Source organism: Numida meleagris, chromosome 3 (assembly GCF_002078875.1).
Source record: "Numida meleagris isolate 19003 breed g44 Domestic line chromosome 3, NumMel1.0, whole genome shotgun sequence".
Classification (NCBI taxonomy): Eukaryota; Metazoa; Chordata; class Aves; order Galliformes; family Numididae; genus Numida; species Numida meleagris.
Window position 1 is genome coordinate 51,981,809 of NC_034411.1, and position 27,965 is coordinate 52,009,773.

General features: G+C 39.2%; 2 protein-coding genes and 1 long non-coding RNA gene across 7 annotated transcripts; 2 read left to right on the forward strand and 1 right to left on the reverse strand.

Moving 5' to 3' along the window:
- Window positions 15-18,124, reverse strand: PEX3 (peroxisomal biogenesis factor 3). 5 transcript variants are annotated; one of them, XM_021390574.1, is made up of 13 exons: window positions 17,966-18,099; window positions 17,377-17,461; window positions 12,799-12,930; window positions 11,407-11,488; window positions 7,168-7,211; window positions 5,880-6,004; window positions 4,370-4,436; window positions 4,214-4,268; window positions 3,797-3,953; window positions 2,866-2,936; window positions 1,990-2,112; window positions 753-849; window positions 15-346 (listed from the first exon to the last, which is right to left on the reverse strand). In XM_021390574.1, exons 3-13 carry the CDS (start codon window positions 12,803-12,805, stop codon window positions 263-265), a joined length of 912 nt encoding a protein of 303 aa, XP_021246249.1. In that variant the 5' UTR covers window positions 12,806-12,930; window positions 17,377-17,461; window positions 17,966-18,099; the 3' UTR covers window positions 15-262. The 5 variants fall into 5 exon arrangements, with proteins under 5 accessions (XP_021246249.1, XP_021246244.1, XP_021246247.1 ...); XM_021390569.1 differs by lacking the exon at window positions 17,377-17,461 and having other exon boundaries at window positions 17,966-18,124; XM_021390572.1 differs by lacking the exons at window positions 15-346; window positions 17,377-17,461 and having other exon boundaries at window positions 2,820-2,936; window positions 17,966-18,124.
- Window positions 9,630-15,460, forward strand: LOC110395768. Its single transcript, XR_002436620.1, has 3 exons — window positions 9,630-10,960; window positions 11,868-11,968; window positions 15,352-15,460. It is a non-coding gene; the product is annotated as an uncharacterized LOC110395768 (long non-coding RNA).
- On the forward strand, window positions 18,069-27,957 carry ADAT2 (adenosine deaminase, tRNA specific 2). The gene is made up of 6 exons (XM_021390577.1): window positions 18,069-18,229; window positions 18,325-18,429; window positions 24,456-24,606; window positions 25,149-25,255; window positions 26,592-26,664; window positions 26,764-27,957. Exons 1-6 carry the CDS (start codon window positions 18,188-18,190, stop codon window positions 26,802-26,804), a joined length of 519 nt encoding a protein of 172 aa, XP_021246252.1. The 5' UTR covers window positions 18,069-18,187; the 3' UTR covers window positions 26,805-27,957.

The following is a 27,965-nucleotide window of genomic DNA, read 5'->3' on the forward strand; positions in this document are numbered from 1 at the left end:
AAATAATCAAATTATGCAAGAGTTCAACAACTTTTTAATAGAAAATTCTTTACATAGAGTAAGTCTTTCACCAAGAATATTTTAATGGACACTTGAAACAGAATTGTATTAGACAGAACAACTATGGGCTCACTCCCCGTTTCTTCAGTATGTTCTTTCTGCTGGTCTACCGCTCCTACACCATTATAAAATTAACTCCACTCTCAGCAGTAGTCACAAGGATGCGTTATAAATACACGATCTATTCCTATTAATGTGCAGTTCATTTCTCTAGTTGCTGAGGGGTACTAAAAGCTTCGTAAACATTAGCAGCAAAATCTTTCATTTGTTCCATCATCAGTAGGTCCTGGAAGACATTTGAGGAATACATTTGCTTAATCAAAACTACAGCCAGCACTTGTCTGGTTTCACTGCAGGACATAACTGTACTGATAAGAGAAAAGCACCTGGCACTCCTACTGAGATCTAACTCAAACCTGGCAAATGCAAGAAATTCATGAACAGAACTCCAACTGCAACCAAGTTGAGACTTCTTTTTTTCTGCTTCTGCACTGTTTCGTTAAGGGAAGAGATTATAGGAGAAAAAGAAGCATTTTTTGGAAAGCACAACTCTACAAAAAGTTTAAGTTACATTACTTATTTCTACTTTTTTAAGCCACTGAAATTAAACGAAATAAGGTACTTGATTAAATAGAAATAACCAACATCTCAAAATTTTATTTGAGATAATTTAAATAAAGCAAGATTCTTACCTGAACAAAGTGACTGGGTGTTTCACTGCATACTGAATGGATCTGTCCATTTATTATTGGAATTATCTTGGCCAAAGGAAGACTGACGCTGGAGAGACTGCAAGAGAACAAAAAAATATTGACGTAGACTTGCTTGGATATTTGCAAAACAACTAAACTGTGATTATTACTAATCTAAATAATTACTACTTCAAAAGTAAGAGTTGGAAGAAGTTAGTTTTGCACAGACCACAAACTGGAATGTACAAGATGAAGGTTTGACCCTATTAAGTTTTTCATTTAATAGGGAAGATCTACCAAAGAAAATTTTATCATAACTGTTGGTTATCCTATTACTGCTAAAACACATTCATTTTGCATGAGAAGCTACAGTATTTACCTGTGTGTACACATAAACAGTTGTCAGACGTGTCCCTCTACAATCTCAGACCCTCAAATTCTTAACCAAGCTGAGGAGAAACAGCCAAGCTAAAGCCTTTGGGATATTTTGAGCAATGCACACAGCACACATTTCAATACAAACATTACTATTTAATAACCGACGGCTTGTAAAATAAACATACATAAAAAGTTATATTCAAAGTATTCCTTTTAATATTTTAGGAATTATATTTCTAGGATTTGAACTCAGCTTTCAGACTTCTAACACAGTGAAGTGTTTTTAAACCAAGATAATCTCAGAATAAAAGCTGTATTTTTAACGTTCTTTTAGAAAGAGGCAGAAGATCCTGAATGTTAACATTTTTTCCAACATACCAGTCAAGAACCTAAAGCTCTGTAGGTTACGTGTATTTGGAGAACCACAATTATGTCCAGCTTCCCTGAGAACTTTTGTAATTACCAGTCAGAGACTCGGACATACAGAGCTATCTTATGGCCTCACAGGGGGACGCTGCAAGGACATCTCCCAGACTCAAAAAGCAGTCTGTTTGTACAGCACTGGCAAAAATTGGAAAGGATAGGTCTTCTGATTTCTGTTTTTAGATCTGCAAGAGATGGTGAGAAAGACAGCTCAGGAAAACTCCAGCAGGTTCTTGGTTGGGGAGAAACATGCAATACTCCTAGCTCTCTGACTGACCGAAGTGAGGAGACCATATTTATTCTTGAAAAGCAAGAAACAAAGTTATTTCTAGCATGAGAATGTCAAGTAGGCAAGAAAATCCCTTGCCTGTTTTGGAATTCACGTAATAATGCTTTCAGCCTCATAGAAAGAACCACAACAAAAGAAAACATTTACCTATTTACAGAGCCATTCTGAGAGAAGTCTTGTTCAGTAGGTCTAAAGAACTCTGCCATATTGTCCAGCAGTTGACTGAATCCTCTGTTTAAACATGTGCTCAAAACTGTACTGAAGTCTGGACTGAAGAAGTAAATATATGTTGGTTTTGATTCCTAGGATTCATTTTTCCAAAATGAAAACCCCTGCAAATCTCAAGAGTATTTGAGCTTCCCAAATCTCCCCAAGTATCTCCACAGCAAAACAGTCAACAACCTCAACTCTCCACTGAAGTTACTAGAAGACAAATAAAATGGAAAGCATTCCTTCATTACCTATTTCTACTAAGCAGTAGCACAGAGGGACTCATCCTTAAAATGCCCCAGATCTCAAGCAGTTACATTCTAAGAATAGTTTGGCATTTGACTCTCTTCATTCCTATTCAATGCTTATTATGGAAGCCTCACTGCAGTAGCTCTTGTAGAAGGGTGCGTACAACCACTCATAAAACCATGCATTAAAAACAAACTCTGATAAGCCAAAACTGGTGTTCATTTTATCAAAGCAAGTAAATGCAACATAATTACTCTCAATTTGCCCTGGTATGGCAGAAGGGAAGTACTTCTCTTTTCCTACATAACTAAGAAAATGCAAAGAAGAGATACGGGTCTAGCTGTGAAAAACACCCTTGTATTATTAAGGCAAGAATATTTCTTATGAGTTTCAAAGCACTCAAATTTTGAAGATCCCAGCTTTTAATTATGGAATATAAAAATTTAATGCAGCATAGTGGCTAAATGGTCACATTTAGCAAATGAAAATTCACCACTTCTTAAACAAAACTGTCTTACGTGAACTGTAGTTGTAAGGAGTTCAATATGAATATTTTCTGTATACCTTTCCAGCATATCTCTAGTTTCATTAAGTAATTTAATTGTAGCAGTGTCTCTTTCTGTGAGTCCACAAGCCTAGAAAAAGCAAAGACAGATGCTATTTAGTGAGAAATCCATAAGAATCCTAAGAGTAAGGGTGGAAATAGTTTTGTGCCATGGAATTAAGTCAAGATACATCTATTTAATACAAACAACTTATCATAGTGAGTCAGATTCTTTATAATTTTATGTGTGTGGCTTGTAACTGGTCACTGGTTCTGTGTGTGGTTTTTTATTTTTCTTTTTAAAATTGTTTTTAATTTTAAAAATACTAGCAGGAAATACCAGACTAACAAGCAACTGAAATAAACGCTGCATGTTAGCTGAACTTCAAAAGATAAATGCACAGGGTCACACAATGAAACCTCAGTTTCTTCTTTATACCAGCATAATATCAAGCTGAGAACTAGTTTTCACCAACCCATGATATGGCTGGAGTCAAATACTGTCAGAAAATTTAGAAAATTCCTTCAATGTTACCACTGAGATGGTACCATCTCAAATCAACAAAAAGACTTCAGCACGCTGTCACTTTCTTGCAGCACAGCATCTCTTTCAGAAAAGCTACAATTGTTCAGGCTCTTTGTCCAAAGCTGTTAGCTTCTACTTGTGCACCGGCAAAGTTAAACAGCACTATACTATGGCAGAAATCGTGGGCTAAAAGCACTAATATGGCTGTGTTTCTGAGTTCAAAGCTGACACATTTTCAATCAAGTGTGAAGAAGGTTCAACTTTACTCATCCTAGATTAAACAGATAAGGATACTTGATTTATAAAGAAAGAGGCACTGCTATTTATCAAAGATTCAGTTACCATAGCGCAACTAGAGGACTGTTATGCACTCCTCCCTCTCCACAATAAACAAAAAAGTTAGATGAAATAAATAAAATAAGTACCTGGGTAGCTAGGGGGTTTTCTTCATCTGGCATCAGATAATGGCATAAGGGAGAATAAGGTGCAATCTGATCTGAATCTTTATGTTCCACTACTTTCCTGATTTCTTTTAGTTTCTGTTCCAGCTCCAGAAGAGATAGGGCATGCTTAAGGGAAATGCTGAAAAGGCAGAAAGACTTAATTTTGCAGTCAACATTGTAATGATGTAGTGTTTATTTACTGATAACATGATCACAGCAGGATCCCAAACTGATACTGGTCTGCACTGTTGTCCCGCCAGCCTGCCAAAAACTTTGTCTCGGAAAAAGCCAGTATGCATTTATTTTATTTTTTTAAATTCTAGTAAAAACTCGTTGCTTTGAGAACAGTCATCACAGTAAAGATGAAAAGCTAACCACAAGGAAATACGGACCTCTTACCTTCCAAAAACTTTATGCACAGCTTGTTTAACAATAGTTATTAACTCAGTCAGTCCTAGAACAAGAAAAGTGTCAAAATTATTCTAATGATTTGCTCAAGTCTAGAAAAAAAAGGAACATTTTGTAAGTGAAGTTGGTTTATAAAAAGTACCATACCATCTCCTAGCAGGTGCTGGATACTTGATAAGTATTGCTGTTGAACCTCAGGGGGAGCTAGTGGTGTCTGTGGGGGAAAAAGAAAAAGGTTGTGACACAACAATAGACAACAACACAAAAATCATTTCAAACAGGTTGCAGACCTCTTCCTTAATCTTTATAATACCCTACAGTAGACAGTCCCACATTCTCAGTGCAGGTCTGAAGAGCAACTACACTTGGTAGTTATCTGCTCAGGAGAGGTTTCCTCCGTATCAGAGTACTTTCCAAACAGAATATGGAGGTGAAAAATTTCCTTAAAGAAAAGCTGAGAGAGAGGACCTCAAAAATAAATCATACCTTCCCTTTAGTATTTCACAGCTTGCTGTGGTCATCCTTCCAATCACACGTTCCTACCATTATTTTCCTTATACTTAAGCAGGCTATGAGGAATAGCAGGACACCTTCCAGAAGATGCAGGTACACATTTACAAGTTGTCATAGTTAAACTGGGAGATTAGTCCCCACCCTAAAAATTAAATCTGCTGGAATAGGATATTTATGCTCAACCCTAACAGAAGCCAGAGAAATCCCTTGATATAAATTAAGCCTTTGGGAGTTGAAGAGGATCTCAATTTGCTCCAGCAAAGTGCCTCACACTTGATTCCGTCAACCCACTCCTCTACTGGAAAAGTAACAGAAAGGAAACATTTCTACTCTAGAGCCTCTTACCCAAAAAAGCCTTTTCAGACTTTACAAAATGTAATCATGACCTCCATCACCTTTGGTTTTCCTAATGAACACTTTTCTAGACCCTTCAGACTGGCCTTGACATGCTGTCCCTTGACTCTCAGCAAGAGCTATCAGAGTGGAGCATGTAACAGCTAATAAAAGTTTGCATTCGTTATTTTTAGGTGAGCTGTTCAACAATATGCAGATCTTACTGAGAATTTAGTTACTCTGGAATCTACTGTTATTGAGCAATAGATACACTATATAAACAAAAACCAAGCTTCTACTCATCAACAGGTACTTAGGCAGATGACCTTCTAGTGTTAAAAAAAACAGCCAATATTTCAAATACAACATTTTCCTTTAACCCTAAGAGAATTTAACTGAAGGGATTAGTGTACAAGCTAGGAAGAGCTAAGCATATATATATACAGATATATTTGCATACATATCTTGGATAATTGGCACAATATTACTGTTACACAAAAGACTAAAGAAAGCAAAGAAATTATTTTAAGTCTGGTACTCAGATTGAAGTAGCCTTTAAGCGATACAAATGCAGACAAAAGGTATTATTCAATATTGCTAGTATTTCGTTATGGAATATTATCACCACATAATCCAAATTTAGAGACTATAATAAAATATCAACAAATCTTAGTAATACCTTTGTCTCCCAATCTTACAGAACACCTGTTTTCATTCAAATACTCCTGAGCTATGCCCTTCTATCTCTCACTTATTCTTCCACTCCCAAGAATATGAAATTTCAACCTCTGGAACAAAACAAGAAACTTACCGTGCCGTTCTTGCAGACTGCAGCATTATCTAGGTAGATGTAACCGCCAATAATATTTAATTGGACTCGCAAAAGAACTACTAGCATACAGGTACTATAGACAGCTACAATGCTTCTTGTGAAACCTTGAGGAGAGACAACAAAGCAATTTCAACGTCAAGGAAATAAGGGTGAGTCAAGAAAGGAGCGTGTTCCCAAGATTCAAGAAGTACTGACGATTTTTAAACACACAGCAAATTCTCTCCTTGGTTGTCTCAACACATATTTTCAAAAAACCATGCCCCAAATGATCATGAGTTTAATACGCGCAGGAGCTACAGCTGAAGTGTTGCCTCATTTAAATCACAGGATTACAGAATATTCCCAGTAGGAAGGGACACACAGAGATCAAACTCCTGGCACCACAAAGGATCACCCACAAATCAAACCATAGATCTGAGACCATTGTCCAAATACTTCTTAAACTCGGGCTTGTCGTTGTGACTGCTTCTCTGGGGAGCCTGTTCCAGTGCTCAAAAGTCTCATATAATTTTACAAGTTGCTCCAGAAGGCACACCCTATAACAGTGCTGTCAGACACTCCTTCTTCCTTAGGCCAGGAAATACACGAAGTACATTAGGCCTCATACAACTAAGACACAGAAAGTGTAACAGCAGTTACAGGAGAAAGAAAAAGTTACCTATGGCAGGAGCACCAAAACCAGGGAGACAGTGGTGGTAGGGATAACAAATGACAGTAACAAATCAAAACCAGTAAATAATAATAATTTAGAAGTTTACTGATTTTTCACTAAATAATTATCTTCACTGTTATTCCCTCCCTTCCACTGCTTCCACCAACCAATATATAAAATGATGAACAAAAAGGTTCATATCACTACTGCTGTTGTGGTGACCTCAAACAGGCTTGAAAAGAGAAAATTGTTGGGCATGTAAGGGCTAAACTACATAACTGAAAGATGTTTTCTGCTGTGTTCAGAATTGAACTTTCTGAAAAACTAGACTGATTTTTCTGTGGTGGTACAGAAAGTCCTCATAAAGCTTTGTTGAGCAGGATAACACAAGGGCCAGTTAAATCCTTCACATTGTTTTTTGAGCATCTGCCTTCCATGGGGGATATGAAAAAGTCCTTCATAAGGAGATATTTGCTCGGTAGTGTGTTACACTATCTTTGTACCTACTGAAACAACAACTTAGTCTAGTGTAAAGTATGCACTTTAAACAGTATGAACATCATTTTAAAATTTATATTACATATTATGTAGATGGAATCATTCATTTACACTTACTTATTATCTTTAAATCCTCCCATATTTCTAACTTGTTTGCTGGCCTGTGGAAAAAAATCAATTGAAATACTTAACATTGTATATTTTCCTTGGAAATTAATAAACACATTAAATAAAACTGCAGTGTTCCAAGGCAAGTTCATTTAACTACTGTAATTATTGACATCAGATTTAGATCTACATTGATTTACTTCATTCAAGGAAGCAGTATATAAGCAATGCACTATGAAGTCACAGAAAAGATATTAAAATTTCAGTGTTTAAATACAGTATTTATTGATCCCAATTATGTACAGTTATATTATTAATTTTGAGCTCCTATACTAAGAAGTCAGAAAAAAACTGATTGCACACAAGTGGTACGTTTTTCTTAGGACGTTGATTGTGCACGTATTTAACAAAGACCTCAGTTCAGTAGGGCTTTCTGTACCCACTTGTGCATAATAAGCACAGGATCAGAATTTCTATCCTATTTGCTTAGGAGATTTACCATTGTCTGACTTGGTTTTAAAATACTCACTTCATTATCTAAAAACGAAGTGATCATGACCATATATGGACAAGAAGTCCACCCACATAAATGCCATAAACACAAGGGTTTTTCTTCCATTGAAACACATTTACCTTTCGACCTGGCTGATTTCTAAGACAGACAAAAAGCAAGAACACAGATTGTATAGAATTACAGAACACCCCAAGCTGGAAGGGATCCACAGGGATTACTGAATCCAACCCCTGGCTCTACACAGGACCACCCAAACTTGGGGCCATGCCCACAGCCCTTGGGGAACTGTTCCATGCTCACCACTCTCTGGTGAAGAACCTTTTCCTCACACTCTACCTGACCCTTCCCTGACACAGCTCCATGCCGTTCCCTCGGGCCCAGTTGCTGCCACAGAGAGCAGAGCTCAGCTAACCCTCTGCTCCCTATGAGGAGCTGCAGCCGCCATGAGGCCTCCCCTCAGCTCTCTGGGCTGAACAAACCTACGGACCTCAGCTGCTCCTCACACACCTCTTGCCCTCTAGACTCTTCACTATCTTTGTAGCCCTCCTTTGGATGCTCTCTAATAGTTTGAGATGTCCTCGTATTGTGACACCCAAACCCACACCCAGTGCTGGAGGTGAGACCGCGCAGAGCAGAGCGGGACAGCCCTCCCCTCACTGAGCAGCAGCAGCGCTGGGCCTGCTGCACCACGGTATGGCTGCCCCTTGGGCTGCCAGGGCACACTGCTGGCTCAGATTCAGCTTGCCTCTTTTCCCCGCCTGTATGCATAGATACTTCTGAACTAAGACACATGACATATTTAGGACTAGTAAACAGGCATGATTTTAGCAATACAGTAGCAGGCATAAGAACAAGCTAACCATACAAGAAATTTAATCAGCCATTCTTTCCTGTTAAGCAGTGCCAGTAAAGAATGTCTACTGTATCTCTATTTTGAAGGAATCGCTTCACGAAAGTAACTTAGGGAAACATTTGGTAATTTCTTGGGATCAGAAGTAACACTTAAATATTTAGCACACACAGTACAGATTAATCTGTTTTTAGATTTTACAGTAATCTACTTAATAAAATAAATACACTTTTCACAGGCCCAGTTAACCATTAAGCAATGCTTTTATCTTTCTGAAACACATGTACTTTGACATCGGTTTGACCATTATATCAATTACACAGACAATTTTTAAGCTCACTGCCATTAAGTAATGCAAACAAACTGGTATTATAAACTATTAAATCTATAACTCCAGAAAGCAGAGGCAGATTCAAAAAAAAAAAAGAAAAAAAAGGATAGCTAGAAGAGATATAAGGATCCATAACACTTCACTTTTTACAAGTGAAATCAACAGTTTTAAAACACATTCAAAAGCAAAACAAAGACTTACAAAAGATAATATTTCTTTAGGTGAAACACTTTTACTTATAAGCGATAAGTTTTCGATGCCAGTTGAAGAAAGAGAAGCCAACACAACATCAGCCAAATGCATTTGTATCTACTGAGTCAAAATATGTTTTGACTCTAAAATATACTTTAAAGTACATGCTTACAAAGTTTCTCCTCACAACGTAAGGCAACAACCAGCTAACAGCTTCAGACCGCAAGTATTAAGCCTAACAGTAGCTTAATGGAAATGGATATTTCAGTCTTTGCCTGCTACTCAATTTTTATTTCTCATTCCTATACTTAGAAAACCAGAAGCAATGCAGATAGTAATACAAACATAAACAGAGTTTTGGAATAAAGTTCGTGTTCAATAAGAGAGAGATACGCAACATCTGCAAGACTACAGCAGCAACTACTTTCCCCATCTCATTCAATCTCTCTGACTTGAGAAGGGTAGAAAAGACAGAGCAAGAGCACTGGTCACCTTGTGTGGTTCTCACTTTTAAAAAGTTTGCCTGGAAGGCTGAAGAAGTCAGTCTGTCTATGCTCCCAATCTACTCCTGTCCTCCCCAGATTACTAAAATAATGTAAAATAGTTTTAAATTTAAGGAACTGAAATGACTTTAAGCTAAAGGAGTTTCCTTAAGGAATTACAAGAACTTCTCATAGATAATGAAAAAAAAAACTGTATATTTATGGATGCTAAGGATGGTAAGTCTCCATATCTACTCTTTTGTATACTCAACAAGAGTGACACTGGAAGGGTCCAGAGCCCTGTGATTAATCTTCCAAAATCAAAACAGAAACAAAACAAATCTATACTTTTGAGTATAGCATAAGAATGCAAAGCTTCTTGAAAGGCTCACTTTAAAGCCATCTCTGTGGCCTCATTTCATGATCTGGGTCTCCCCAGCTCCTTCGCTACCCTTCAAAAAGTTCAAGCATCTATTCAAAATTTCCTCAGCGTAAGTCAAAAAAGGAAGCACTAAGAAAAACTCTACTGTAAGATACACTCTAAATGAAAATCCAAGGATACAATGGTCTCAGCTGCATGTAACCAATATTTAAAAATATATATATACACATATGTGTATATATATATATGTTTGTTTGTATATATATGTGTGTATATATATATATGTTTGTTTGCTTTCAGAAATGTATAACAGAAGTATCAAGAAGTCCCATCACCATTTCTGCTGGGATTATTGGAATTCAGAAGTCTGCCACTGTATCCATAAACTGCTCCAAATACTTAAACAAATTAGAGATGTTGGCTACATTTTGATCAAAGAATGCATGCTACAGAGAATAAACAAAGCCATTACTTGTTTTGGACATGGAACAAGAGACTACAGATGTAAGTAGACTATTCTGCTGTATAGTCCAGAAGACAAACCTGGTCATCCACAACTTCCCTTATTCATTCAGGTTAATTTTTCATTAAGTAGAACTCTTACTATGGCAAGTACATTAAATATTCCATACAAACTAGCTTTTTCCAGTAACTTGTTGATTAACTAACACTCAACTACAGTACCCAATTCTCATACGATATATTACAAAACCGTTATTTAAAACGCAATTCCCATTTTAAACCACATTCTATTGGGTTCTTGTGGGAGTATTTGACTGAAAAAAAGTCAGTGATGGGACAGCTAATTTATTAAATGCTGGACAGCTAAGGCTATGACTACATAAATAAGTTATCAGGAGCTAAACTAGAAAGGCAGTCTTGAAGGAGTCAGAAATCCTACGTTAACAGCCTACAGTAACACTTTTACTCCTTCCTCAATGCCAAGCAGCTTTTAAGGTATGCTATTATGCACTTTATTTAATATGCCATTTGTTCTTACAGTTATAATGAAAACAAAGGTGTTTTCTGACATGGAGATATTTCTCTTAAGGTATGATGTGCCCCTACAACTTCTTATAACTCACTTCCATTTGTGAAATCATTTAGGATACCTTCCACTACCAATCATGTCCTCAATGAGATTACATAAGCATTTCTACAAACAACAACAACACAGTTATGATGTTCTGTTGAAGGCAAAGTACTTAGAGGATCTAATCTCTTAAAAAGAGCATTTTAACAACAATCATGGCTCTCATTGAAACATCTTAAAGTGATGATTATCTCCTGTGGAGTTTGGAGAATGTTAGCCATACCTATCAAACTATATCTAACATGACAAAATATTTATGTTGTGATTTCAAAAATACCGTAAGACTAGTGATTCAACAGGACGCAGGACAGAAATCCTGCACACTCTCTACATCAGAAATACATCATTTAAAAAAAAAAACAACATCAAAACAAGTTATCTATAACATAATGAAATAATCTTACCTATTTTTAAGAAGAGATGTGAGACTCTCAGAATTTAACTGATGCATTAAGGCATCCCTCAATGTAGGGAGCATTGACAGCACTGTTATTAAAAGAATAAAGATACATAAACCCAAGTTTTTCAACATAGAAAAAGTATCATAAATCCATACCCTACACCCACTCGATAGCTGCTATACCGTGTTGGTCCTATTGGCTCTACATGCAAAGCTGAGACGACAAGCAACTAGGAAATCCCGGAATTGCCCTGCTCAGCTCTTACCAGTTTGGGTACACAGCTGCCCTTATGCAGCTACATGGCTTTTCCTGGCTCTGTCTGCAGATATATGCTCACATGCTGCAGTATCTGTATACACACACCTTCAACTCCCCCCTTAGTGAAAATGTACACTGCTATATTGCTCCAAATAGGAAGAAAAAAAATCTGAGGTGTTTTTTTTGTTTGTTTTTGCTTCCTTCAGCCCCCGCAGTAAGAGAATTAAGGAAAGCTGCTGGGAGAAAATGCCTGACTTCCAAAACATCCAAGGTCTAATCTACTGCTATATGACAGGAACAAGAGATGGTAAATAAAAGCATTTGCAGAACATGATAAATACCACAAACAAAATATGAAAAAATCTCGGCAAAAATGTATGCTGCCATACAGAACATACTTTGAACAATTAATGGCAAATAAAAGCTTAGTCCTTGCAGTAGTCAATACCAGCAGTCAATACCAAATGGAAAAAGATAATAATGAAATACAAACTGGTCAGAGTAAACAAGCTGCACATAAACCATTTGCAGTCACTTAACAAAACCATTAAAAATTTCAAGAGGAAAAGAAAACGCTGCCCAATTTGTGTTACAGAAATAATTTTGAAAGGTTTGTGTTCAGACGCATGCCCTCCCCAAACCCAGAGACAAATTATAGTATAAAATCACTACCATTTTTGCTCTCCTGGTAGTGAGGTACCTTTTATCTATTCAAGTGTGGGGAATTAACACAAAGATATGCTTCTTATTTGCAAATAAAAATCACCCTCTGAGATCTGTGTGGTTTACTAGCAATGTGCTGTAATGAATAAGGAAATTAACCCTGCAGTAAATTCTGCAGTATGACATGCAGTTTATGGCAGTACAAAAAAGGGTCTTGAACTAACAAATCACAGGTTACATAATAGCTAAGTATATTCAAACCAAGGGTCAAGATGACCTCTAGAAATCTCTTCAATCCTCTGTTCCTCAGATTCACTCAGAAGACAAAAGATGACTATATTTATGCACTACTACTATTTAGTTAAGACTCTGAATTCACCTTCCTTTCTTATTCTTCTTCATTCCTGACTATATGTAGTCTAAATCCCCAAACAGTTTATGTTCTTGAGAAGTGGAATTATTTCCTTATCTTACCTGTCATATTGCACGTCCTCTGATTACTTTCAAAATGATACTGTCTTCGTGCTTGGGCAATGTATTCAGCTGCCTCTCGTTCTTGGATTTCTCTGATTTTCTTCTGCCCGTATTTTCCCAGTAAATAGACCCCTGAAGAGAGATTTTCAGATTACAAACTGCTTTCAAATGTAAGCAAAGCCCCTTTCAGCTTCTTTCATTGGTTTAAAACCATAAGGGTACACACTGATTAGAGAGGAGATATGTGGGTCTCAAGTATTTTAACAGCAATTAGCAAATAACATCACTACTCCAATTTTGAATTTAGTTCCATTTTTAGGTCATTAAAACATTTCAGTATATTCTCCAAATCTATTATCAGTATTTCAAAAGGTTTGTAAACTTTGTACCCTAATATTTATGGTCACACAAAAAAAATCATCTGGTTATTAACATTGGTAGCGTGTTTCCCAATATGCAATTGCAAACCATACCGGTTTGGAACAATTGTAATCACTTTCAATTTTTTTTAATGAGACGTTTGGGAAATAAGTGGAAGTCACTCTCTCCCGCTTCAACCTTTTGGAGGACTTAGCACTTGTCACGAATCACCTCATCAGATGCAAACTTCAACATTATGGCTCCCTCAACATAGATTTTTTACAGTTTTATCACTGTAAACTCTTAACCAAAATGAGACTTCATAAGTAACAATAATAATTCTTTAAAACATAATCAATCCTTGCCAAGAATATGTATTTAGAACACAGCCTTCAGAGTACTGATTTTGCAGCCTACCGGAACAGCAGCAATTAACTGTTTTAGTCTAAACAAAATAGTTTTTGAACACAAGAGTCTTCCAACCATATTTCACTCCACCACATATCTTGCAGTGCATTCAGACATAACCATCTGTCCAAAAGACAAGCTTTGTTTCATTCCTCACCCCAGCCCCCCCAATAAACCATTTATTTCCAGGTTTTGTGGCAGAAATGTCACGTAGGTTTACAAAAAGGCTCTTCCTGCACACGCACATGGCACGGCAGTCATGAAACTGTAAGAAGGAAACAAGAAGCATATACAGGCCCCTTAGTAATATGCTGGGGCAGCACCTTTGTAATTAAGATGGAGGCAGCTAATTGCCTAACAGTTAAGTACTCTGCACTAAAAACTGCCATGTGTCTCACGAGGGTCCAAAGTTGCATTAGCAGCCATCCAGGTTTCAACGCAGTTGAGCAAGGCAATACATCAGGCGTTCAATTTCTTCCCTCCTCCTCCAAACTAAGGTGTAACTTTGACCCATCCCTAACTGATGTTATGCACTCCAGCTTCACCTTTGAGAGTGTGATGCATAAAAAGTTAGCCGAGGTAAAAATTGCATCATCCACAGAGCTAAAGCAAAAACAATGAGCCAAAAAAGGTGTTTCTGCATGTGAGCAACAAACTGACTCTGCAGTTTGCTTCTCATGCATGGATGCCAAGTGCTCTCCTAAGCACCTCAAGCTGTTTAGAGAACTTGATGCTGTGCTTGGGGAATTCCACTGCTGCCCTCGCAGCTTTATGATGATGAATGCTTGCACTAGTCACTCCTGCATGCAGGTTTCCTGACTGAGGGGTATTTCAAGGAGCTGCCCGCCTGGGAGTTGCATGTGTGCTCACATTTTGCTTTAGAGCTGCTGTATCTGTACTGATACACAGAACAGCAATTCAGAAGACTAGAAAATAACACACACTTCTCCAAAGTCCAGGTTGAACACACTGCATAAAAATACCATCACTTAGAGTTGGGAGCTGGACCAGAGCAAGCCACATCCTAACAACTGCCATAAAGCCAACATAAGCTAAGATAATAGTAAGAAATGAAACTGATGTTTTGAGGATTTCTGTTAAGAACAAACAAAGTGAACACCAACTTTTTACAACAGCTAAAATATCTCCATTTTACTTCTCAGTAGGAGGTCAGCAGTAAGTGGCAGCAGCAACATTTTGCTCATGTCTAATGAGCTAACAGTTGTATAGATAGGTCTTCATACAATACCTTTCCCGTATGTCCCACACAAAACCAGGAATTGAGAACATTCAGCAATAATGAGGCTGCCCAAAGGATAATTTCTATGGAAACCTATCTCCACCTTCATTAATGTAGCTCAGCATTTCTGAAGCACACAGGTTCAGAAGCAGATTAGTGGTACAAGGAAGGATTATGGCTGCTGACACCAGTGCATTCAGGTACAGCAACCTCAGTAAGGATCTTGAACTACATTTCCTATCGCTCTATAAATGGTCTAAAAAAGTGAAACACATGTACTGGCTGTCCTACAACACATGCAACATCTGGGGTCTACAATATCTATCTCCTGTGGAAGCAGTTTATCTGTTAGCAGAAAACTGAGAGAAACGTACTCCAGTTTATCACTGTTGTATAGTTTCCTCCCACCTAAACAGAAGTAATGATAATAGCTTACAAAATCCACAGGCTCTTGCACATTCACGACACTGATTTCAAACCAGTTGGAGGTTTCTCACATCACCTAAGTAATGATTTTCTCCCTAAGCCTTTTCCTTTCTTCACAGGTGGAACCGGTAACTGGGAGGCATCAAGTTTCAGGAAGTCTCCTAACAACTCTATATGATCTTTACCCCATTGTTATACTTCCCTCAAAAATAAAATAAAATAAAATAACTTCGAGAATTTCATTATGTAGAAATGGTGCTGACACACACAACTCCGTATCCTTCCAGAACATCAACAGCTCCATGTGTTGTGATTTGTTCTTATATACAAGTAAACCACACGTCAGCTGATGTACAACAATTCTGTTATGGTTAAAAAGTACACTTAAAATAGGAAAGCACCAAGCCTTACTCTGTTGGCACCAGAGACATCTACCAGAACTCACTGAATGCCCTTTGCACTCACTCATGAACCAATGCAGCCATCTTGGGTAAGCAGACAGACTTCTGAACCGAAATGCTCTTTCTGCAAGCTGAAGGTTGCAACAGATGAAATTGAGCAACAATTAATTCACCGTTGAAATCAGAACCGTGTATTTCAAACACATCCTGAACTTGCTCTTCTGCAACACTGAGATAATGACTACAGCGAATCATCTTGTAACATCCAACGCAATCTGCACTGAATGCTGAGCACCAACATAAAAGCCACTTTAAGTCTACCTGACCAGTAACAACAAATGGATGTATCAGGTCCTTGCAGCTGAGACACACAAGATCTTCCACTCTGCTTGAAATAATACTTCTTGTGGGGTTCATCCCTGAACACTAGACTTTGCCTACTTCAAGAGATTAAAGTCAATTTAATTTATACTGCTAAAAGAACAGACCCTTGAAGAATGAGCTCCCGTGAGGTCTTTCCTAAGTTGGGGTGTTCTCAACAAATGGGAAAAATACACATATTCCAGTTGCTTTCCTATCAGTTTGAGCGCTTACCTCATGGGTTTTGCAAAAGATTTTTCCGCTTATGAAGACAGAGCTTTGGGATTCAGAAGAACTGCATTAATAATGATAGCCACCAATAAAGTACAAGGAATTTATCTTAGTAAGCAGATGCACAAGTACCAAACAACTTAAATTTCTGTGGTTCTTCAGTACTTCACTGATAAAACATTGCACCAGTAATAATGTAGGGACTCTTCTGTACTGTCTAATGAATAATTAAATACTCACATCACTGTCCCTGTGCCAAAGACTTAAAATCCTTAGGTTTTTGTGATGCCCTGTTTTCCCTGTTACTTCTGCCTTCCCAGCAACTGCAACTACAGCTCTTAAGAAAAACACACTAGAAAAATGTAGATTCCAGTCTCTGACATTAAATTGGCAGATTTGCTGATTTTTCAGAAGTACAACATCTTGTTGTCTTTTTTTGTCTTTTTTTTTTTTCCCTTTGGACTGGACACACTTTAAATGACTTTGATTTAGTCCCTGATCTTTAGTGTTTTGTTTGTTTGTTTTTTAAATGTACTTCATCCAGTCAACAGCATTTCAGTGAAAGTGGTGCTATTTCAGTGAAAGTGCATTTCAGTGAAAGTGGTACATGAACAGCACCAACTGTTAGGAAAAAGCTGTGAGTTTGGTGATTCCAGGATGGTTCCCATGCTGGCAAAGGGCCATTTACACGTGATGAATTCAGGATTTCACGCTAGCAGGACTACTAGAGCCATCGGTTCTACGATACCTGCTTTCTCAGTCAGACATCAATCCACACTTCCAGTTGAGGCTAGTGAACCCATGCTTTCTCTTTTCCCATTTACTGCTCTCACAAGGACAGCTGAAGGGGAGGGGGAACAGCTGGCAGGTTACAGTTTGGCATGTCAAAGTAAGTCTGGTTAATGGTGGGCTGTCGGCATGGAGGCTCATATAGGTAAACATAACCTTCCTTTGTACTTCTGAAATCAGAAAGCCTGCACAGAAGGGCTAAAGTGGTTTGACAAGTACATCAATAACCGCCATCTAACCTAGTATCAGGCAACGATCAGAACTCTTTGGAAAAATACACAAGAAATTCATGCTGGAAGTGTGCAGAAGGCACAGCTGAGGCGTCAGAAGTATATTCTCCGCACCTCCCCCAAAAGGCCTCACCTGAACCAAAAGCAGCAAACAGAGAGACAAAATGCACTGCAGAAACCCTGTAGCTCTCAGAACACTGAGCTGCTCAGGCAAGTTCCTGTGGGCATAAACAAATCAAATGCTCCTTAGCAACTCTGCAACCTTTAATTTTGTGCCATTTGCATAAAATATACGGAGATCCGATGACTGAGCGTGCAGAGACTTGGCTGTATCTTTTGAGAAATACCTAACCTCCACAAAAAAACAAACAAAAAAACCCCAAAAACAAAACAAAACAAAAAAAACACTGCTACCAGCCGCACTGGTGTGCATTTTATTGCCACACAAAGAGACAGATCCGAGGCGCTCCTTTAAATCTAATCCCAACTCGAAATAATCTTGTAATAGCTCCCGAAGAGGAGCCTACCAGACCGTATCCCCGTGGCTTAGATGGGGGCTCCCACGGAACACGAACGGCTTCACAACCCCTCCTCCACCGTTACCCCTCGAGCTCGTGGCCCGGGTTGGCCGGACAGCACTCGGGGAGCGGAGGGCCCGTGGGAAGGGAAGGCCGCGGCTCCCCCCGCAGCCCCAGCGGCCGCTGAGCCCCGCGGGCACTCACCGCCGAGGAAGGTGCCGAGGACTAGGCATTTCTTCTTGTGCCGCTTGAGGAAACTCCAGAGCGACCGGAGCATCCTGCGCTCCCAACCCGACCGCCCCTCTTCGCCCTGCGTCGACGGAAGGGGCGGTGGCAGCGGCCCCCGGCGGAGCCTACGGCAGCCCCGCCCGCAGTGCCTCCCCGCGCGGCCCTCCGGAAACAGCGCCCGCGCTCCGCCGGGCCGCCATGGAGGGCGAGGCGGCGTGGATGGAGCGGGCCTTCGACATGGTCAGCGCGGGCAGGGATTCGGGCCGGCCGCGCGGTTGGGCAGGGCCGTCCCGCGCCCCCGCACTAACGCTGCCCCGCGCCGTGTCCGCCCGCAGGCCCAGGAGGCGCTGGAAGCCGGGGAGGTGCCCGTCGGCTGTCTGCTGGTGTACGACGGCGCTGCGATCGGCAAGGGCAGGAACGAGGTGAACGAGACCAAGAACGTGAGTGGGGCGGGCGCTGCTTTCTGCCCGCTCGGCGGGGACGGGGAGCAAAGCCGGGGAGGGGCTAACGGCACCGCGCTTCTGCGCCGGGCTCGCCTTTCTGACGGGTTCCGTGCGGGCCTGGGCAGCTGGGAGGGGAGAGGCCGGTGTGGGGCCTTCCGGTTCGTACTCATACGATCATAGAATCGCTTGATCCCCTTCCAGCTCAACACCTCCATACAAAGAGAATCCGTAAATAAATAAAAGTCTCGTTTTGGAAGGTGAGGGAGAAGACAGGGACTTAGGAAGCTGGATAACTAACAAAACCCCGTGTCTCATTTACAGAAATCGTTCCTTTGGCAAAGTTGTTACTTCTTAGCATGACTACCTTTAAATTTTAGACCTGATGCTTGCAATTTTGGCCTAATATTAGGTCTTGTACACACTAAGAGGCCCATTGAAGTCAGCAGGAATCTTGGAAGATTTGTATAAGTGTATCTGATTGCAGGATCTGGCTGTAATTTGCATTCAGTGCATCTAACCTCAAAGTGTAATAAAAAGTGAAAATGAAACTTTTGAGTTGGTTAAGGCACTGTTGAGTACCTGGAGTACTGCATCCAGATGTGGAGTCCTCAGGACAGGAGACATATGGACCTGCTGGAGTGTGTCCAGAGGAGGGCCACAAAAATGATCCACGGAATGGAACACCTCTCCTATGAGGATAGGCTGAGAGAACTGGGGCTGTTCAGCCTGGAGAAGGCTGTGAGGTGACCTGAGAGCGGCCTTTCAGTATCTAAAGAGGAGCTACGGGAAAGCAGGGGACAAACTCTTTAGCAGGGTCTGTGATGACAGGACATGGGGAAATGGCTTCAAGCTTAAAGAGGGTAGATTTAGGTTAGATATAAGGAAAAAATCTTTTACAGTGAGGGTGGTGAGGCACTGGAACAGGTTGCCCAGAGGTGTGGTAGATGCCTCGTCCCTGGAGACATTCAAGGTGAGGCTGGATCAGGCCCTGGGCAACCTGATGTAGCTGTGGTGTCCCTGTTCATTGCAGGGGAGTTGGACTAGATGGCCTTCAGAGGTCCCTTCCAACTCTAAGGATTCTATGATTCTAAGTTCAAAAATGTACCACTCAAGACAAATCTAATTCATGTTACAGGACACTCATAATGTATTAAAATAGTTTTGATACAACTCAGGAAAGTTCTTGGCAAATAGGACAGGTATTTTTAGTAAATCAGTGTAAACACCATGGGCAAGAGGACACTTCTTGGGAGAACTGTGCCAGAGAGATCAATGCTGTGTACAAATCATGTGTTAATAAATGGCAGAACATAAGTGGTGAGGCTGGTATCAAAATCATAATCAATATAAAAGTATTAGGGAAGCTTTCAGCCTTTTATTGTGTGAACATCAGTGTTGCCTGAAGATACGTACGTAAATCCAAGTATCCTGATTTCAAAAAATCTGGCTGCATTTTGGAAACAGTAAGCTGCTAATACCACTGAAAGCCAGGCCATTTCTATGTTTCTGTTCAGCTCACATTTCAACTCTTTTGAGGTTTAATTTCATAAATATTTATACTGTAGTGATTAGAAATGCTGAATACTCAGTGCTTCCAAATTTTCTGATCATACAGTTATTTGTTCCATATAGTCTAAAAGAAAATGTAAGCTAGAAAGAGGCACTTACTGGGAAATGTGAGTGTTTTCAGTTTTCTCCAGGCATTATTTAGCAACAAACCTGGAGAAAAACAAAATCTCTCTTGAACCATGGAGGCAGTTCCAGCAGACATCATAGATTTGTCAAGTTCCACTTTAAATCTAATTTCTCATCTCATCTCATATTGTAGGGCTTCTCCAGAACATCCTTCCTTAGGTGGCTAGAAAACATCTGATTTCCAGTTCAAACTTCTTATGATTTGTTTATATATCTCTATTCTTATGCCAGAATAGAATCATAGAATCCTTAGAGTTGGAAGGGACCTTTGAAGGTCATCCAGTCCAACTCCCCTGCAATGAACAGGGACATCTGCAGCTTGATCAGGTTGTCCAGGGCCCGATCCAGCCTGGCCCTGAAAGTCTCCAGGGACGGGGCATCCACCACATCTCTGGGCAACCTGTTTCAGTGCCCTCCCCACCCTCACTGTAAAAGACTTTTTCCTTATATTCAACTGAAATCTACCCTCTTTAAGCTTGGAACATCATTATTTGTTTTACACAGCTTGGATGTATTTAAAGTCATACCCCTTTGTCTTTAATGCTGCCTTTGTCTTTAATGCTGTTTTGTTGTTATACTTCGTGTTCTGTTTTCTCCCCGCTCCTGTCTCTATGGCCATCCACTTCTTGAGTTTCTTTTGATGACATCTCTCACTGCATGCTGGTAGCTTATGTAGCTTATATTACGTAGGTGTTTCTCCAATTAATGCCCATGTCCCAGCTGAAAAAAAAGTAAGCAAAATGAACTTTGAGCATCCTTGCTGATAAGTTTTCTCTGGGCAGGTATTTCCCTTTCCAGTGTAATTTCTCTTCTTTGCTTACTTATGTATCCACTTAAGTCTGCAGTTCTTCCCTACAGTTCTTCCCTTCTCAGGGATCAAATTTCCACTAGGCTTTATGTCAAATAAATTCCCTGTTTTCTCCTTGTGTGAGTCCTCTGTTCTAGGGGACTGCAGTTAGGTGCAGGCAGTGTCTTCTTTATGCCTTCTTTCATCCTGTTCCTAATCTGCTCATCTTGTCAAAAAGATTTAGTTGCTAAAAGCTTTCAGATTTTTTAAGTTACCCTGCATACTCTGTTTCTGCCCTGTGTGTCCATTGCAGAACACATGAACATCTAAGATACTGCTTCTTACTTTGTGTGAGTAATTTTCAGAATTACTGATCGTTGTATTCTTCTGGAAAGTGTTGATACTGGATGATGTTTTTGCGTGTTTGTTTTTTATTATTTTATTTATTTAGGAGCATGACTATGGCCTCACCATCTCAAAATAATTAGACATGTCATTACTTGTATTCATTGGGCAACAGTGCAACAAATGTCTGTGTAAGACACTAGTTTTCAACAGCCTGGCGATAAGTTCACAAGCTCGTGCCAGCACTGCGTTCCTTCTGGCACGTCCCACCTTTGCTTGCTTATTCAGTCTTGCCTCAGACCAACCTTAACATTTTCTTCCCAGAACTACTGTTTTTAGCGTCTTCATTTCTATTTGTGATGCAATCATATACTTCCCACTAAAATGTTCTTTCGTTTAGGTTTTTTGTTGATACATGCAGACTTCTCATCTTTGTTATCTCCTGTTGGGTCACTGTAGCACGTGTCTTTGCCCACGGCATCTTGCATGTACAGTATGTGATAACTGGAATTGAAACACTGTTCATACTCATAAAATACTAATGAAGCCATGAGACAATACAGAACTTTGAGCACTCGCCTCCTTTGCTCTCACTTGTTAGTTCTTGCTGGAGTTCCAGAAGGCAAGCTTTTCAAGGTAGTGATGGTATCTTTATTTGTCTATAAAAACATCTGACACTGCTTGGGGTATTCTTTTAATAACTCTAGGCTTTTTACCTGGTGACATCAGCTTAAAATAATTCCTCCTTGGAATACCATTTGCCCCTCTCTAATAGTTTTATTTCCCCCTTTCTACTTTTACTTGCTTTTTATTGTCTCAACTTTACAATAACAAATTAAAAAACAAGAGCCGGTGAATCAAAATGAAAACTTGTCTTTTTTTCATGTGTTATTTTACACAGAGCGCATCATTCAAATTGACTATCTAGTCGTAGCTCAGTTTAAAAGAAAACCTTAAGACAGATCTATAAGGTCAGGTTTTTTTCCCCTGTATTTTGCCTTTAAGAGTGACCATTATAAGGTGCTTAAGGAAGAAACTTAAGAACGGAGAAAAGACAAGTGTAAGCCTTTCCCATGCACATCCTTTCCTCTTCTGGAAGTGAATAGCTTTGGGACTTCCAGAGCCCAAGACTGTGTCTGGGTCATTGCTGCTGATAGCTGTCTGTGCACATATCCGCCACAAATTTGTCTAAACATTTTTTGAACTCTTTTATGTTGTTGGCTTCCATAGCATCCTGCAGCAAGGAGTTCCACAATTTAATTACGTGCTTGGTGAAAGAGTACTTCCTTCTGTTTGCTTGAAATTTGCTGCCTGCTAATTTCATTGGGTGTCCACTTGTTATGAGAAACAGTAAATCAAAATTTACTGTTATTTTTCCACATTTTTCATGATTTTTTAGAAACCTCTACCATAATTTTCTTTACTTGGAAAAAAATAATGGCTGTGTCTGCTGAGTTAAGGGACACGGTCTGGTTAGCATCTGTATGGAGACTGTGCTGTAACTTGCTTATGTTTGCAGTTTGTGCCCAGGAGTTGAAAAGCCAGTGTGACATTTATGTTTTTTCCTGATTTGAGGGGCACAAAATTAGAATAGCCTCAGCTTACATGTGTATGTTACAGTGGCTGTAGTAGTTCTGAGGGATCATCATGCAGGAGGGCATTGTGTTTGAAGTCTCCATAAGGTGTGTGCACTGAGACTTTAGCTGAAGTGCTCTCACTTGTTCAGGAAGGGAACCTTCATGGCAGCATTTCACTAGTAGCCCTGGAGGAGTCACGTCTACATATTGATTCAGATCTATGTTTTTATTCTGAGTAGGTTCATTACTGTGGCAGTCTAGATCACAAGTGCACTTGTGGAGTCAGTTTCTTGTCTGCTTACCAGGCTTTGGTTTGTGTCTCAGAGATGGCAAACTCTTCCTTGGACGTGAAGATGCACTTCTGGGAGCATACCTAATGCACTCCAACTGTTGATGGACATACTCCATACAACTAAACTGGAGCTAATCCAGTGTGAACTCCCTTGCATTGGTCTCAAGCCCTCAGCACTGTTTGGCTCTGCAGATACACTCCTGTCGCACTGCACTATTTGCTAATGTAGGCACAGGCAATATAGAACTCTGTAGGAGTTTTAAAACATTTTAAAACAATATTAACCTTATCACAAATTGATAGATGCATGAGCCCATTACCATATAGTATACAACACCTTGCAGTTATCCCCACTGATCTTCACAAGGCTAAAACATTAATGTAAATTCCTGGATTGAGAGGAAGTTATTTAAGATCACACAAAGACATATTTATCAGAGTTAGAAGTATACTTTGGATTGCTGAAGTCTTAGTCTAATTAGTGGGTCAAAAACCTCCATTTTCCAAAGGAGATTACAAAGGAGAATACTGACAACCTTAATTTAAATAAGTGCCAGGCTCTGCAACTGGTATAGTTATATATGTATACATCACTAGTGCTTTGTGATATTTTTGCTGTGAGATTTGATTGGCAAAATACACTGCTGCCTATTATGTGAGAGTCTTACTGTACATATATGTATTATTGAGTAGCATTAAACCTCATGCAGATTGAAAATCCTGTGTGTACATCGTAGGCCAAGCAATTCCAGAAATACACAGAAGTTATTGTGTATTCACAATACATTCATTCTGTGCAGGCACAGTACAATCCTCAGAGATGGAAAGGTACCAGCTAGGAGCAGTTTCTTACTATTGCCAGGGAAATTCACCTGGCAGGCATTCTTGGTCTTTGGAAGCAAGCTGTGGGCTAGGTGAATTGTTGCAGTGGGCTTTGCGTCCCTTTAACTGCAAGTAGAGCTTTCATGTCTCATCTTACGGTATGCTGGCATGACAGAGAGCTGTCTAAAAACAGGTAGAAGAAAAAAACTGGTTTGAGCTTGTGGATCTTGTGTGTGCTGGGTTGAAGATTTCTTCTACAGCTTGGTCTGTGTGGAATTGAAAGTATTTTTTTGTGAAATGTCTTCTGCAGCTTGAACAATAAATTATAAATAACTTATAAATTAGATCATTAGATTAGATCACAAATTAGACCATTGTATCTTTGACTTGACTGAAGAATAATTTTATGACTTTGTATTCTATTTCTGTTGCATGTGAACAAGTGAGATGCTGAAAGCTGTGTACCTATACAGACTTTAAGAAAATGTTTATTTTTATCTCCTAGGCTACTCGGCATGCAGAAATGGTGGCAATTGATCAGGTCCTTGAGTGGTGCCAGCAACACAAGAAAGATCACGAGGAAGTGTTTTCACACTCGGTATTGTATGTAACTGTAGAGCCTTGTATCATGTGTGCGGCTGCCTTGCGCTTGATGAGTATCCTTTTGTGACATTCATGCTGGGAAACTGTACGTAGAAGTGTTGGCTGTTTGGTAGTGAGCCCACAGAGAAGGGCTTGACGCTGTCAGGCAAAGCCAGCAGGGGTACCATCTTACTGTTTGAAGGTCTGTACCATCCTCCTTTTAGTGTATGGTAAATAACTAGAGATTCAAGAGTGAAAGAGAAATGGTGCAACTACGTCTATGATTTCTCTTAAGGATATAAAAATACGCTTTAGAAATATCTGTTACTACATAAAATAGGCTGATCTCAGTTCAGTGTTGGGTTTTGAACAGCATAACATGGCTTTACATGTTTTGGGATTCATGCTTCTCTTCTGAGAAGCACTGGATGTACATCTTCAGCAATGCATCTTAGATTATGCAGAAGTAAATTTTGGTTTTAGGAGGGAGGAATTACAGTGCAAACTAATTTAGTTTGAAAAGAACAAGCACATTTTAGTCAAATTTAATGAGTACTTTAATCAGGCTACTTTACTTCCTGCTTGCGTTGCTCTTAATACCTTAACTCGTTCACATAAATTCCACGAGTTGTATATGGCTGTCGAAATGAGCGATTTGGAGGTTGTGGCTCAGTTCTGAGCATCTCGTCTGATGATATCGTAGACACGGGAGAACCATTTGAAGTAAGCCATAAAATGTTTTCCTTTGTTTTCAACTAATATATTGTGCCTAGCTTGGTTACTATGCTTTGAGAATGTTATGGATCAGTTTAAGGAGACCCAGATGGAAGATGAGCAGATGTCAAGTACACTTGACTTAACAAGAAAACAAAAAAATCAAGTCCTTAGAGAAAACTGAGGAAAAGCCTGATAACAGTCATAAATTATTTAAAAGGATCTATCAGAGAGAAAAGGAAAGAATTATACTCATGGTACAAGGTAACAAAATAATTATATCTAAAAGATGCACAGTACTTAGAACAGTAACTGTATTCTACAGGGGGAGAGAAAGAAAAAATTGTTTTAAGCTGCAGAATGTACAAATGCATAACAGAGATCAACTAACAGCAATTTACTAGGTTACTGTTTTTTAGCTGAGCCACTGGAAGTGACTGTATGACGTATTTGTGTCCTCAGTCCATACATATATGAGGTGAAATGCATTTCCTTAGATCTACTTTGTATAGTTGAAATCTCAAAATAAATGTGGACTGCAAAAGTAGCAAAGATTTAGTTTAGGCATGAAGAGGCTTTTCTGAACATTAAGGTTACTAAAGCATTGGAACAGAGTGTCTGGAGAGAAAGAGGCATCTTCCTCATTTAAGAAAGGTTGGGCAAGTGTTCAACAGAGGCATCGTATATATAATTCTAGATGGTTTACGGCATTATATACCTAAATGCCTGTGCATATGTAGAGATTAATTATAGCCTTACATTTATTACATTGTAAACAATTGTAGATTATCCTGTGTTTACCCGAATATTGACTAGAGCTCTTAGAGTTTTTTTTCCACACATAACATTTATGATTTAGTGAATGTAAAAGGTAATAAATTTCAGCATTGTAAATAAACACTAAGGCTCACGGCTCAGAATGAATTTCAGTCAGTGGACAGTACTCTTAGGCAGTCTACTATTAATGTCTTAAGCATCCTTCTGTCAGACAACCATCTGAATTAATTCGTAGAGTCCAGACTGCAAGTGTTCATCTCCTGACATTGGCATGTGATATTTATTTTTTCTACGTGTTCAGAGGAAAGAAAGGAGAAAATTATTGTAACTTATAAGTTACTAGGGAAATTATGTACTCTACTGAGCCTCAACATTGTTTTTTTAAAATGTATTAGGTATTCAACCTGGAAGGAAAATTTTGTGACCCTCAAGTAGTTAAAGGTACACGTTAAATTAGCAGAATAGACAGTACAGTTGTTCACAATTATTCTGTACTTAAGGCATTATTGTGAAGCATGGACTGTGTTATTCTCAGGTGTGCTCATGAACCCCATTCTAATTTGAACAGTGCATTGCTGGCTATCGTGCCAAAGACGCAGTGGAGATGTTAAAAGCTTTCTACAGACAAGAAAATCCCAATGGTAGGTTTCACATTAATGGCTCTATTTTGATCCCACAATGCTGGCACTCATATTTTGTAATTCACTTCTGATGTTCTTTTCTCTGTTTCTTTCTGGCAGCACCAAAATCAAAAGTGCGGAAAAAGGACAATCGTAAGTAGTCCTGCAGTGACATGAGTTAGGAGTTCACAAAAACACGATACGTGAAGTTTTCTTCCATGTCTATCTTTCTCAGAATGTGCAGTCAAATAAAACTATATTAAATATGTTCTGTAAAGCGTTTTTACTAATAAGTTGCTACCTTTTCCTGCATCTCTACGTATGCCTGTGATTTCCTGTTATTATACATTACCAAACAGAAGAACAAGCGACTGTTCATGAGCGAGAGGAAAATTCATGGTCCAGGTTGTGTTGTTTACAGCCAGATGGATCCATTATAACGATGCCATTCTGCACAGCACATTCTAGAGTATTTTCTTACCTTCCTTCTGGAAAAGCTTCTTGCTTTTCAATAGCAAATGCTTGCTTAGGCAAGTAAGTAAATCTCTTGGAAGATTACATTTGTAACACCTTCACAGTTCTTGTGTGTAGGTTTAATCACAAGACATATAAAGCACAGGACAGTCCTTGAAGATTTCAGATAAGACCATTGTAGCAGTTTTTCTTTGAACACTCCCTCTAGCATATACCAGATTTTCAAACAAGTTCCAGAAGTCATATAGACTGTATCGAGACAGAAACGTGTGCAAAATTGCATTCCTCAATTTGTATATGCTATTGCTAATGAGCATAAGCAAGCACCGCGTGGCTTTTCAGAAAGCAGCGCTTTCATACAAAGTTGCAGAAGATGTGAAATCTCTCATGAATATTAGGATAAGAAATGCTTTATTGTTAAGAATCTGTTCAGAAGTTGGAATCATTCCCAGCTACTAAGTTGTAGTAACTGAAATGGGCAGATACATAAGAAAAGGAGAACATGAAATTGGTAATAGTATGAATAAAATAGCTTTGAGATACTGTTTCTTTTCCTAGTGCTGGTTGGTTTTATCATTTCCATGTACTTTGCTTGGCCATGCAGTAATTTATAATCCAGAAGAGGGCCTTACAGTTCCACTAATGAATTAAGAGCACAAGCCCGGTTCAATCTTGATTTTATTGCTCTTAGCGTGTACTTAAGCATGAAACTGTGGCTTAAAGAGTTGATATTTAGCAATTTGAGAAATGTCTTTCTTTTTTTTTAATGTGAAACAGTGGTTAGAATTCTGTAACTACATAAATTGAGTACAATTAAACCTTTAGAATATTTCAAACAAATATGCTCA